At 39.7% G+C, this 14,658-nt stretch overlaps 1 protein-coding gene across 1 annotated transcript in view; it reads right to left on the reverse strand.

The window, feature by feature from the left end:
- Window positions 1–954: 954 nt before the first annotated feature.
- Window positions 955–14,658, reverse strand: part of LOC110530042 (potassium channel subfamily T member 2) — a 61,999-nt gene continuing 48,295 nt past the window's right edge. The window contains exons 22-28 of the mRNA XM_021612813.2: window positions 14,430–14,541; window positions 11,124–11,225; window positions 10,609–10,692; window positions 10,040–10,168; window positions 6,221–6,533; window positions 3,356–3,446; window positions 955–2,468 (exon numbers count right to left, since the gene is read on the reverse strand). Of these exons, the coding sequence (XP_021468488.1) occupies window positions 2,354–2,468; window positions 3,356–3,446; window positions 6,221–6,533; window positions 10,040–10,168; window positions 10,609–10,692; window positions 11,124–11,225; window positions 14,430–14,541 (946 nt within the window). The 3' untranslated portion in view covers window positions 955–2,353. The remainder of the gene's footprint in view (window positions 2,469–3,355; window positions 3,447–6,220; window positions 6,534–10,039; window positions 10,169–10,608; window positions 10,693–11,123; window positions 11,226–14,429; window positions 14,542–14,658) is intronic.

The following is a 14,658-nucleotide window of genomic DNA, read 5'->3' on the forward strand; positions in this document are numbered from 1 at the left end:
TAATGAATTACAGAGGATGCTATTGGTCCTAGGAAGGATGTAACATTTTCCTGATTGTATTTGTCGACAAGAGATGACATAGCACAAGCCATTGCCAAGGACTGCTTCTGTCACCTAGAATTCCAATTTGCAACTTCATATACAGTCTGTGTTTGGACAGTTGTGATTTTATCACACCAACTAAGCTGTACATTACTGTCTAATAAATGTGAGTCCTACTTTAGATACCTCTCCCAGGGGCATTGTAAAGCTGTCAGTCTGCCATCTCCCTCCCTCAGGGATTTTCTACTGTCTTCCTCTGAGCTCTTAAGCCTAATGCCACACACACACACACACACACACAAACTTTAACCACACACACACACACAAGCGTGCCTGCACATGCACAGATAGACACGTGTGCTCTCTCTCTCACATCCACCACCCACCCACTCCAATACAGAGAGCTTTATCTCCAGTACTCCATGCCTTTGGCACCGCCCACATCACAGACCCAGGAGATACCGGAGTCCAAAAAACACTCCTCACCTGCAGACTAGAATAACTAAAAGACAGTATATATATATATATATATATATATATATATATATATATATATATATATATATTCACAGAAAATGAGTTGTTTCTATGGCCACTCTGTAGGCCTACTTTTGAATACTATTATGGCTTCCGTCATCGTGATAATCGTGTTGAGTAATGTGCACTGTCCCTGTCAAAAAAATAAATATATTTAATGCAAAGCGTGGTGCACTATACAGCCGATAATGCGCCTTTTAAAGGCATTATCCCCGCATTTCCCCCATCGTACTATTGCATTCATGGTAAACACTGTGCATTTTGGCTCAACCATAATTTCCTTTAAAAGTATGTTAGTGCGCTGTGCACCAACATGCCTTGCATTAAATCCCAGTCTAAATAAACTTAAAAGCTAATGAAGGAAAGAGTTCCCCACAAGTTCAGGAATCTATTTGCATTCAAAGTGTGCAAAGATAATGAGAGTAAACATTCCATTATTTATGACAGTCAATATGAATGACAACAAACATTCAACAGATGAGTATAGTACAATGCATGATTCACATGACTATACAAATGAGTAAATAAACAGTAAATATGATATCATGAGGTATAGAGAGCAATAGTAATAGAGCAATGTGGCGTCTTTTTGTAGGCACTAACTCTGCCATGGCTCGTTGGGCAAAGCCTATGGGGAAATGAATGGGGTTTTTGTATTGATAAACTGCTAAAATAACGTCTGTGGTAAACAGATCTTATAAGTTTTGTTCTGGAACACAATGTATATAAGATCTCCTAAGCCTGTGTTAACCTCAGACTTTTTTCCCGACGTTTATCCCGAAACCCCATTCTTTCCCCATTCATTTCATTTCCCCATTCATTTCCGCCATAGCAATGGTTGAACGAACCAGAGGTTACTCATTTCTGCGTTTTTTTAGGACTACAAGCTGGCGAGCTCTATACTGTAAACTAATCTGTAAACAGATTTTTGCATAGCAACCCAAACAGTTCAGTCACCACCCCTCAAACATGCAAATAAATACCACAATTTACATTTGAGTTATTTAGCAGATGCTCTTATCCAGAGCGACATACAGCTAGTGCATTCATCTTAAGCTAGATATGTGTGATTTCCTCACCTCCCAGTCATACTAAGTACATTCTTTCTCAATAAAGTAGCTATCAGCAAAGTCAGTGCTATTTGGATGGGGGGGAGGGGATCAAGTGTGAGGGTTATTTCATGAAAGGCAACCAATATTTGGGGTGAGGGGTGAAGTGGGGGTATGAATGCTGTGGGATTATACCATACCAAAATACTATTTGACGAGATAGGGTTTCAGACATATTTGGAAGATGAGCAGGGACTCTGCTCTCCTAGAAGAGTTTTGACCATGGAGTGTCTTTAAAATCATTGAGTTCCTAAACTGAGTTTATCCTCTGGAAAGGCCACATTGTGAAAGAGAGAGATACAGTTTAAGACACACGTATATCTATGTTAATTGAAAAGTAGATAAAGTATGGGGATGATACATTCCAAGATTATATTGATTTGCACCACCCCATGCTCTGCGCAATGCAATGTGAATTGTAGCACATAACATAATTATGCCATTAAAAGGGATGGTTCACTTTGTTGAGGTTTTAGCTAATTTTTTGATGTTGTCATTTCATCCTAACCGTTTTACATTAGTTGGTTATTTAGCCAGTTTTATTATTATTATTTTCTAATTTAACGTCCAGAATCTCCCGGCAAGGATGTAGCAGTGCAAAAAAAATTAATGATCCCTTTAACCACCCAATAATACTGTAAAGGCAGGTTGTGTGTAGGTATGGATCAAAAAGAAGACTCTGTCTTGGTGTGCTCCCCAAGACAGGTGTTGCTTCCCAGACTCTCTCTGCTGTCACCAGCCTTAGGGACATACCCCACGGGATCTGAACGGATGATATACCTGTAAAATAGGATGGAGAATTCCTCTCACTCGGAGTGGTTTGATATTTCCAAACATTTGTTTATCCACAAAATAAGATGGAAATGGGAGTAATATCGAGTAGGAGACATTCTTGATTCTTGACTTTTATGATCTGGTTTAAGCTCTGACACACCATTAGAACATTGAACAGAGTGTCGGCAGTCAAACTCCTTGGGAGACCTTGGAAGTCGTCAGCCACTCAGCCTTGTTAAAATAAACCAGAAGGTGGCAGTAGCGTTGTTTAGCAATGCATATCCGTGCGTATTGCTTATTAATGTCTAGCTTCCAAGCTATCTGCGCTAATGTTTCTAGAAAGCCCTTATTGATACTAGCCAGATGGCCACAGCTATATAGCAAGATGACGAAGAAACAATTTCATTCACTCTCTATGATCCCATACTGCCAGTACCAGCCCATAGCCAAATGTTTAGCTAGCACATCCATTGCTAGCTAGGACACTGCACTAACTCGGCAGCTAACACTGGCAGCTGTTTCATGGAAGTAGCTTATCCATTGTGATTGAATTATTATGTCAATACTAGCTACAGTGGTTAGCTAGCTTGGAGGAAGTATTTAGTGTTGTGCTACCATCCCATAGCCTACATTGCATATGAAGTGTGACTGGCTCATCCGTGGATGTACGGAGAAAATGCCCTCTTTTTCTTTTTCTTAATTGGTAGGTTCATTGTTACGGGGTCGTCACGCAGCAGGTACAACTTTTGTTCTAGCAAGAGAAGGAATGGCCTTCCACTGTGATAAGTACCTATTGGCAGTGAGATTCTCTGTGTTTCATGCTTTCGTGCGCACATCGTCAAATGTTTGGGTGTGTCTTTAGCCCATACTTAACTACTTATTGCCATACTTACACTATGTCATTCAGTTCCAGTTTGGTGTCAGGAGGTGGGTTGATCAACACATATGTGTGGGAATGAGTGCTCTGGTTCTCGCTCATGTCATCTAGAATAGGAAAAAACAGCAATCATAGGTCCTAGTGATCATAGGTCCTGTTCATACTTGTGAACTCTTGATAAGGTTTAAACGTAAACTTTTTATCCATCTCAAAATTTGCATCAGCCAATTAGAATTGTCGACGTAGTTGAACACGATAGAATGCTACATGTTCGCTTTTCCCATACGTCCTATGCTAGCACGTCCAGCTGGTAGCCTAGTCAAGAGGTTTAAAATATCCATGAGGTTTAAAATATCCATCTGTTGGCCAAGTTGACCTATTGTAAGCAGTGGTGTAAAGTATTTAAAGTACTACTTACTAAGTAGTCTGTACTTTACTATTTATATTTTTGACAACTTTTACTTCACGACATTCCTAAATAAAATAATGTACGTTTTACTCCATACGTTTTCCCTGACACTCAAAAGTACTTGTTACATTTCGAATACCTAGCAGGACAGGAAAAGGGTCCAATTCAAACACTTCTCAAGAGAATATCCCTGGTCATCCCTACTGCCTCGGATCTTAATAAGGACTCACGAAACACAAATGCTTTGTTTGTCAATTATGTCTGAGTGATGGAGTGTGCCTCTGGCTATCTTCAAAACATTTTTTTTTTAAATGGTGCCCTCTGGTTTGCTTATTATAAGGAATTTGAAATGATTTATACTTTTACTTTTAATAATTAAGTATATTTTAGCAATGACATTTAATTTTGATACTTCAGTATATTTAAAATCAAATACTTGTAGACTTTTACTCAAATAGTATTTTACTGGATGACTTTCACTTGAGTCATTTTCTTTTACAGTATCTTTACTTTACTCAAATATGACAATTGGGTACTTTTTCCACCACATGCCATTGTTTGATGGATATAAAGTTTAAGATCTTTGATTGAGTGATACGGAATTTGATACAGAAAATAATCGTGGCCAGCTGATATTGTGTTAGCATAGGGCTAAGTGTGCCAGGTAATTTTGTTATACACTGAACAAAAATATAAAAGCAACATGCAACAATTTCAAAGATTTTACTGAGCAACAGTTCATATAATGAAATCTGTCAATTGAAATACATGTATCTATGGATTTCACATGACTGGGAATACAGATATGTATCTGTTTGTCACAGACACCTTTAAAAAAAGGTCCGTGGATCAGGGGCATGGATCAGAATACCAGTCAGTGTCTGGTGTGACCACCATTTGCCTCATGCAGCTCGACAATGGGCCCAGGATCTCGTCACGGTATCTCTGTGCATTCAAATTGCCATCAATAAAATGCAATTGTGTTCATTGTCTGTAGCTTATGCCTGCCCATACCTTAACCCCACCGACACAATGGGGTACTCTGTTCACAATGTTCACTTAAGTAAACTGCTTGCCAACATGACGCCATTCACGCTATGCTGTCTGCCATCTACAGTTAAAACAGAGATTATCTGTGAAGAGCACACTTCTCCAGCCTGCCAATAAGGTCAAGACCCTGGTGAGAATGACGAGCAAGCAGTGGACTTTCCTGCAGTCAGCATGCTAATTGCACATCTGTTGCATTATGTTTTAGAGTGACCTTTTATTGTCCCCAGCACAAGGTGCACTTGTGTAATGATCATGCTGTTTAATCAGTTTATCGATACAGTATGCCACACCTGTCAGGTGGATTAATTATTTTGGCAAAGGAGAAATGGTCACTAACAGGGATGTAAAACAAATGTGTGCACAAAATTTGGGAGAAATATGTTTGTGTGTGTGTATGGAACATTTCTGCTATCTTTTATTTCAGCTCATGAAACACAGGACCAACACTTTACATGTTGCATTTATATTTTTGTTCAGTGTATTTTGTGTTTTTATGTGCAATTACTGGGAGACTATTCAGCCTGAAGAACACCACGGGAGATTACTCGGGCTGGTTCAGAGCAGGGACTGATGACTGAGGAGCTGCAGGGAGGTGACTTGACTCAGCGAGGATGGCGAAGCAGTGGAAATATTTGCAAGGCAAGGTGAAACCAGTCTACTTGCAAGTCGTCGCAGCCAACGTGGTTTGGACAGTGATGGTCGCTGGATGATTAGTTCTGTGAGCTATTCCCAAGGAGTGCAACCACTGCCATCTGGTGGACTATTTAAATCTGTTATTGTTTTGGTCTTTGCACAGTTGTTGAATTCTTTTGACCACGTGACGTTTACTACAGATCAGCATTTAACTATGAATGTGTAAAATGTTCAATGTGCTGAAGAGGACCACAATGTAAATATATATTTTTAAACTTTTGTAGTGTTATGCTCAACACATTTTATTATGCATTTCTGGCTGCATTGTGTTTTGAAATTGTCAATTAAATCAATCAATCTCATGGGAAAAGCTCAAATGTAGCGTTCTATCACGTCATCGATATGGACACCCAGTGATGGATGATGGACAATGGAGATGGATGGATGATGGACAATGGAGATGATTGTTCTTTTAAAACCTCATAATGTCTGCCTTTCCCGCAAATGCAAATAGTTAACTAGAGTGTAACTTTTGACAGAGAAAAACGGACAATGATGAATGCGGCAAAACTGAGACGTGTGAATATGTGTTCAATTATATGCATTTATCATTGTTCTTTTTTGTCAGTGTGTTGACTGACAATCATCTCTGTCGTCCATCCATCCATTAATCAACTAAGCCTGAGTCTCATGTTTCGAACACATAACGTATTTTGCCTTCTATTCCAGGTCTTGGAAAACCAACTAGCAATCCCCCAAAAACATCCCTCCCCAGGTGTGGTCTCTCACCGTAAGCCGTGGCAGAGAGTCCCAGGCTCTTCATTCGGTTGTTGACCAGCTCAGCCAGCTCCTGTCTCTCCGAGCGTCTGGCCCTCAGACCCTGCTGGGCCCCCCTCTGAGCCCCCCTCTGGTTTCCCCGTGGGCCTCTCCAGCTCAGCTTTCGTGCCCACTGCATGCTCTTCCTCCTCAGCAGGGGGGCCTTCCCGTCCGATGGGTCGCTGGAGGTGGAGCTGCGGTGGAGCCCTCCGGCCACAGGGGGGAGCTCTATGTCGGTCTGCTCCTTGGCGTCGTCAAAGTCCTCGACACATATCGAGAGCTGTGACTGAGTACAATCGAAACACAATGCCATATAAATTAATTAAGTCCATAGTATGTCCATGGTGAAACAGGGTAAAATTAAATGACCAGAACAAAGCCAATTAAAACACACAGGAATACGGAGTTAAATTGATTCCCAAAAAGTTTCACAAATGATCAAGAGCGAGGCCAGAGAATTTATAAGTGTTTTTGACGATGATTTCTTACTGACATTACCACCAGTGGCAAGTCTCACCGCGTTTGTCAAGCACAATTTAACCAAGACATATTACAGCAGAGGAAATCCAAATTCATCTGCACTAAAATGAGACTTAGGGCTCTATTTTTGGCTGATGCTAAGGAGGCGCAAGAGTCAAATGCACGCTAGTTTGCAATTTCTTCATGTAAGAACTGGCACGCTAGAATTTTACACCCCTTATACCAGGTTAGGCAATTGACCTGTCTAACATCAACTGCTCACTTGCACTGAGGTGGGAGGGGTGGTTAAATATTTGAGGTGTGTCCTTAAAATCAAGCGCAGCACAGCCCATCCAGCCGGGATGCCCATGGAACGAGATGATTATTTGCTTCCTCCCATTTCATTTCATTAGATTAAAAAACAAGAACAACCTACCCTCCCATTAATCAAGGCTGGTTTAGCAGCTTCACAGAAGTGCATATTTGCATCCTGGACAAATATTAGCCAAGTAGCCTGTGAATAAAGGGGTTTTAAATGATCTACTCAGCGTGTCTTGAAATACACATTATTTTTTTATTTTTTTTGGAAGAGTGGGACAAAATTCCTTCAAGAGCGTGGTGAGAATGGTCAACAACTACAGGAAGTGTTTGGTTTGAGCAATTGTAGCTAAAAGTGGCTCAACCAGTTATTGAGTGTACTTTTTCACACGGGGGCATTTGTTTATGAGTATGTCATTGTTGTGCTATTTGTTCACTCAGGTTCCCGTTATCTAATATTAGGTTTTGGTTAAACATCTGATAACATTCAGTTTAAAAAATATGCAAAAGTAAGGAAAATTAAAAAGGAGGCAAATACTTTTTCACAGCACTGTATGTGTTTTTTTTTTGCATGGGCTGCGTCTCAGTCCACCGCATCCACCTCTGTGCCGGCCTTCCGCATCTGCAGTGTAAGGTGCCCGTGCTGCAGCAGTGTTTATCAGACCATGAGACATCCCGAAAATCGGTCTTCTCATGAAAACGGTTTGGCCTAAAAACTAATTTGACTACTCTATGGAAAGATGACTCTCACAAACCTATGACCAACACAAACGGGACTCGTCTGAAGATAACCGGTACCAGTTAAAAAAAAATAATGGAAGTATAGAGGTTAGTTTTGTTCCTACCAAAAACATTGGGTTAAAAACCTGTAAAAAAAAAAACTATAATATTTCCTGAGCTTTCTTATACAGTTGAAGTCAGAAGTTTACATACACCTTTGCCAAATACATTTAAACTCGATTTTTCACAATTCCTGAAATTTAATCCTAGTAAAAATTCCCTGTTTTAGGTCAGTTAGGATCACCACTTTAAGAATGTGAAATGTCAGAATAATAGTAGAGAGTGATTTATTTCAGCTTTTATTTATTTCATCACATTCCCAGTGGGTCAGAAGTTTACATACACTCAATTAGTATTAGGTGGCATTGCCTTTAAATTGTTTAACTTGGGTCAAACGTTTCGGGTAACCTCCCACAAGCTTCCCACAATAAGTTGGGTGAATGTTGGCTCATTCCTCCTGACAGAGCTGGTGTAACTGAGTCATGTTTGTAGGCCTCCTTGCTCACACACGCTTTTTCAGTTCTGCCCACACATTTTCTATAGGATTGAGGTCAGGGCTTTGTGATGGCCACTCCAATACCTTGACTTTGTTGCATTAAGCCATTTTGCCACAACTTTGGAAGTATGCTTGGGGTCATTGTCCATATGGAAGACCCATTTGCGACCAAGCTTTAACTTCCTGACTGATGTCTTGAGATGCTGCTTCAATATATCCACATCATTTTCCTGCCTCATGATGCCATCTATTTTGTGAAGCGCACCAGTCCCTCCTGCAGCAAAGCACCCCCCACAACATGATGCTGCCACCTCCGTGCTTCATAGTTGGGATGGTTTTCTTCGGCTTGCAAGCCTCCGCCATTTTTCTCCAAACAAAACGATGGTCATTATGGCCAAACAGTTCAATTTTTGTTTCATCAGACCAGAGTAAATTTCTTTCATTTCGATCTTTGTCCCCATGTGCAGTTGCAAACCGTAGTCTGGCTTTTTTATGGCGGCTTTGGAGAAGTGGCCTTTCAAGTTATGCCGATATAGGACTCATTTTGTACCTGTTTCCTCCAGCATCTTCACAAGGTCCTTTGCTATTGTTCTGGGATTGATTTTCACTTTTCACACCAAAGTATGTTCATCTCTAGGAGACAGAACGCGTCTCCTTCCTGAGCAGTATGACGGCTGCGTGGTCCCATGGTGTTTATACTTCCGTACTATTGTTTGTACAGATGAACATGGTACCTTCAGGCGTTTGGAAATTGCTCCCAAGGATGATCCAGACTTGTGGAGGTCGACAATTTATTTTCTGAGTTCTTGGCTGATTTCTTTGCATTTTCCATGATGTTAATCAAAGAGTCACTGAGTTTGAAGGTAGGCCTTGAAATACATCCACAGGTACACCTCCAATTGACTCAAATTAGGTCAATTAGCCTTTCAGAAGCTTCTAAAGACATGACATCATTTTCTGGATTTTCCCAAGCTCTTTGAAAGGCACAGTCAACTTAGTGTATGTAAACTTCTGACCCACTGGAATTGTAATACAGTGAATTATAAGTTAAATAATCTGTCTGTAAACAATTGTTGGAAAAATTACTTGTGTCATGCACAAGGTAGATGTTCTAACCGACTTGCCAAAAATATAGTTTGTTAACAAGACATTTGTGGAGCGGTTGAAAAATGAGTTTTAATGACTCCAACCTAAGTGTATGTAAACTTCCGACTTCAACTGTATCTCCTAGAGATATTTTTGCCATTTATGAATGTGTTATTCAATACGTTGCCATGGGATTTGGAACTAAAGGCCAAATTTAATATTTTTTATCAAATACATTTATTTTTTATTATTTTTTTAATCCCTGAAGGGGAACTAAAATAAAACATGAAATACTTAAATGATCCATGGTATGACCATCTTAAAACAATTCCATATGTCAGCTTGAATATTAATTGGTTTTCACGGAACTTACTTGGGAGTATGGCTCGCATTGCTTATGGGGAAATAAAAAAAGGAAAGAGGAATAATATCAATGACTCTTACTGTGTTGTGATGTGCTTAAATAATCATGAAACCATGCAAACACTAAACATGTCACGTAACAAATGAAGAAAAACACACACTTCAATGAACCACAATGACACTATAACCAATGTCGCTGTATAATATGTAATTAACTCAAACATTCAACCTAAACTGGCATTTTACGGCCAAACAAATGATATAACATTATTAGAACATCTAGAGGGCACCTCGGAGGAATCAGCCATCTGGGATTCTGTCCTGTAGATGCCGATGGGAATGTCACCGACAGTGGAACACAGTTTCTGATAGAGCCTTCCATACGTCTGGATCCAAAGGTCATCCTCGGAGATCTGCATCTAAAAGGTGAGGAGGAGGTCATTTCTATGTCATTTCTCTATACAGGAAAAACACATTCCTTGCAGCAGCAACATATTTGATCTAGATTCCAGACACACTGTGCATTACACTATAACCATGAGAAGTACACCGACTGGAGTCACTTACCTGTCAATATAAGGATGCGGACAGACAAAGGAAGCATGCACTTAGGCAGTTTGCTGAGTATATTCTCAGATCTTAGCTGCTGTGCTGTCACACATAGGACTACTGTACAACGGGTGCATCTTAAAATAGTCTACAGAAGCCTCCTTACTTCTTTCCTTCTGACATAAGGAGAGGAAGTCGCATTAAACTATTGGGATGAACCAAGAAAATCCTTGCCTTTTTGCCTATCATCTGGAATGAGAAGGAAGATACTTTAGACTATTGAGGTGCACCCCGACAGAGAGTAACTCACAGAGCAGAGGAAGCCAGAGCCCGGGGTGGTGTCCAGGCCAAGCAGCAGCCTGGTGATGGAGATAATATAGTCTTTGACAAACGACTGGGAAAGCAGACCAGGACAAACAGAAGAAAAGTTAAGGAAATTATGTCAAAGAGTGTTTTTGTGCACAGTCATTTAATAAACAGGGGCATTTATGATCAATTCAACTAGCATTATAGCCTATGAACACCGGGATACATATGAACACATTGTATGTTCCATTAAGGGTTTTAAAAGTAAATATCTGGTTGGTACATTTTTGGACAATAAATAACTATAATCACTCCAGGACATGCCCTTCAGCAAAACCAGTATCTGCCACAGAGATAACCTTGTTTTAATTAGCCTCTGTAGGCTAATTAAAGAGATTAGCCTCTGTATACAGTACCATAAACCTCTAATTAGGTAGCTACCTCAACAGCGAGTATACATCCAATAGCATTCCTATGCTCTCTGCTGCAGTACAGTACAGGTTATTACCGCCTGGTTACCTGGTAGAGGAGAGTGTCCAGCATGCCGATACTGAAGACCCTCCCGGCAGCAAATGGCAGGCGGAACATGAAAGCCAGGTTGGAGCCTTTCTCCCGCTCTTTCTGATAAGTAATAAGTCATATTAATACATATTTGTAGAGTGCTTTTCAATACATGATGGAATCACAAAGCTCTTTCTGCTCCCATAGACATTCTGTATACCAGTCAGGGACACAGAAGACCTTTGTAGATTTGACCCATTCAAAAAGTTTCAAAAAAGGCCATTGTTTAGAAGCAGTGCAAGGGCAGATTGTTATCGCACATGCACACTTCACAGATTAGGCATTCCCAAACGGAAATATGGAAATACATGCCAATAGGATCTCATTAACTTGAATCTCGTTAGCCTGTGCTTGGCTCTGCCCACATCTTTGTTTGTTCTGCCCACTATGCTTAATTTGCTCCCATTGGAAACGACACCGGTCATAGTCACCTTCAAAATGATTGCCACCATTGATAAAGACAAAGACAGTATAAATGAAACAATACAAATACTGAGCTATATTATAGGTTCAAAAAGACTTTGAACATTAGATTATTTTATACTAATACAATTTCTCAGAGAAAAATATTTAGTTTAACAAGTCATTTAAAGCCAACAGAGAATTTTTGTCAGCTGGCTTTTATTAAGAGCAACCAACCAGCCTGGAGTAGGCTAAATTACATTTGCACTTGGATTGTACCCGGTGCTATGGTCAGATGACACAATGTTTAGCTCTTTGTCCATGCACACCAGTGAAGGATGGATATGCAGACAATAACCTCATACTGTAAAATATGGTCGCGAATCTTATGTTATGGGGCTGTTTTGCTTCCACTGGTCACGTGTAACTTGGCCGCAAATGGATCTTCCAGAAAGACAATAACCCTAAGCACACATCAAAATAACAAAATAAATGGTTATTGACCACAAAATCAATCTTTTGCAATGGCAATCTCAAACCCCATTGAAAACATGTGGTTTGAATTGAAGTGGAATCCATAAACTCAGATGAAAGGATATCTAGGATATGGAAAGATTCTGTATCGAGGAATGGCCTAAGATCCCTCCCAATGTGTTTTCCAATCACATCAATTATTTTAGAAAAAGGCAGTATTTAGAATACAATATAGCTGAGTATTTGTATTATTTATTTTATACAGTATGTTTTGCTCATCTTTATCAATAGTGACAATAATTGGGAGGTGGCTGTATCTTGGGTTTATTACCAGTATCTTTGGAAATGGAAACGCAATATGTTTGTACTGTATGTAGGCTATTGTCCAATCTTTGCATAATTATGTATAACCATCTGTTCTTTTGCTTTGAAGACGACTCAATGTGAGTAGCCTTTGCTGCTGGAGACAACAAGACATTGGTGTAAACGTTGAATTTATAGAGCTACAGACATCTGCACACAATAGTTTGAAGAAATAATTAGCAAAAATATCTATACAATTCAATGCGTGATATAGAGCAGCACACTGAACAGACGACAACGAGCTTCTACTTTACTGACATCTGCAGCATGAATGCGATCTCCACCAATGTCCAGGACATATGTTGTGTTCTAAACAACTGGGAAATGGGAACTTGAAAATCTCTGACTTCAAACTTCAGTGCGCTCGAGACAACGAGCTCAGACTGGAAAAAATTGTTTTGAACGGTCATCCAACTCGGAATTCCAAGTCGGGAACACTGGCCTCTTTCTAGTGTTCCGGCTTTCTGACCTGAAGATCACTGACATCATCATTTCATCGTCTGAAGGTAACCAAGTACAGGGCCGTAAAAATTGCAAAATGTGCATAGGTGGTAAAATGTACAAAAAAGAACGTGACCAAAAATGTGTCTAAATATTTTTTTCAGACACTCCAAAACCTTGTTCCTTATAATACATTTTTGCCAGTCTGTTTTGCCATTAAATAATGTGTTATTTAATGCGTTTATATGGATTAGCCTATAGCAGTAAAGGCCAAAATTCAATGTTTCATCAAATATTTATTAAAAAAAATATATTATGCCTACAGGGGTTCTAAAATTCAAAATAAAATGGCTAAATTATACACTTTATTACCATCTTTAAACAATGTCATACAGTACTAGGCAAAAGTTCGGTCACACCTACTCATTCAAGGGTTTTCTTTATTTTTACTCTTTTCTACATTGTAGAATAATAGTGAAGACGTCAAAACTATGAAATAACACATATGGAATCATGTAGTACCCAAAAAAGTGTTAAACAAATCAAAAAATATTTTATATACACCCTTTGCCCTGATGATAGCTTTGCACACTCTTGACATTCTCTCAATTTAATGTATTTGAGCCAATCAGTTGTGTTGTGACAAGATATTGGTGGTATACAGTAGATAGCCCTATTTGGTAAAAGACCAAGAAAATAAACGATAGTTTCTCTGTCCTTTGTTCTGATGAGTCCAAATTTGAGATTTTTGGTTCCAACCGCCGTGTCTTTGTGAGACTCAGAGTAGGTGGACGGATGATTTCCACATGTGTGGTTCCCACGATGAGGCATGGAGGAGGTGTGATGGTGCTTCGCTGGTGACACTGTCTGCGATTTATTTAGAATTCAAGGCACACTTAACCAGCATGGCTACCACAGAATTCTGCAGCGATATGCAGACCCATCTAGTTTGCGCTTTGTGGGACGATCATCTGTTTTTCAACTGTACAATGACCCAACACACCTCCAGGCTGTGTAAGGGCTATTTGACCAAATAGGAGAGTGATGGAGTGCTGCATCAGATGACCTTCCCTCCAACAACCACCCGACCTCAACCCAATTGAGATGGTTTGTGACGAGTGGGACCACAGAATGAATGAAAAGCAGCCAACAAGTGCTCAACATACTGTATGTGGGATCTGTTCAATACTGTTGGAAAAGCATTCCAGGTGAAGCTGGTTGAGAGAATGCCAAGAGTTTGCAAAGCTGTCATCAAGGCAAGGGATCGGTACTTTGAAGAATCTCAAATATAAAATATAGTTCAATTTGTTTAACACTTTTGGTTACTACATGATTCCATATGTGTTATTACATAGTTTTGATGTCTTCACTATTATTCTACAATGTAGAAAATAGTGAAAATAAAGAAAAACCCTTGAATGAGTAGGTGTGTCCAAACTTTTGACTGGTACTGTATGTTAGCATAGTATATATGCCAATCTAAGGGCTAAGACCTATAGGGGTTTTAAAATGTGCTTTGTCCAGTGTGTTGCTCTGTATCCCGGCCTTGAAGTACAGTTTGTGTACATTCAGTGACGATTTTACCTTCTCCAGTTTAGAGAGAGCCAGAGAGTACCAGTCCTTAGCTCTGAATTGCATAAACCTCATGTTGGCCGGGTGGGTTAGCTCCGTGATGATACTGAGACTGGAAAACAACCTGTGTGAGAAGAAACACAATATACAGTACAATCGGAATGTATTCTGACCCTTTCCATTTTCCACATTTTACGTTACATCCTTATTCTAAAATGTATTAAATTCATGTTTTTTTTCA

The sequence above is a fragment of the Oncorhynchus mykiss genome, chromosome 8 (assembly GCF_013265735.2).
Source record: "Oncorhynchus mykiss isolate Arlee chromosome 8, USDA_OmykA_1.1, whole genome shotgun sequence".
Taxonomy (NCBI): domain Eukaryota; kingdom Metazoa; phylum Chordata; class Actinopteri; order Salmoniformes; family Salmonidae; genus Oncorhynchus; species Oncorhynchus mykiss.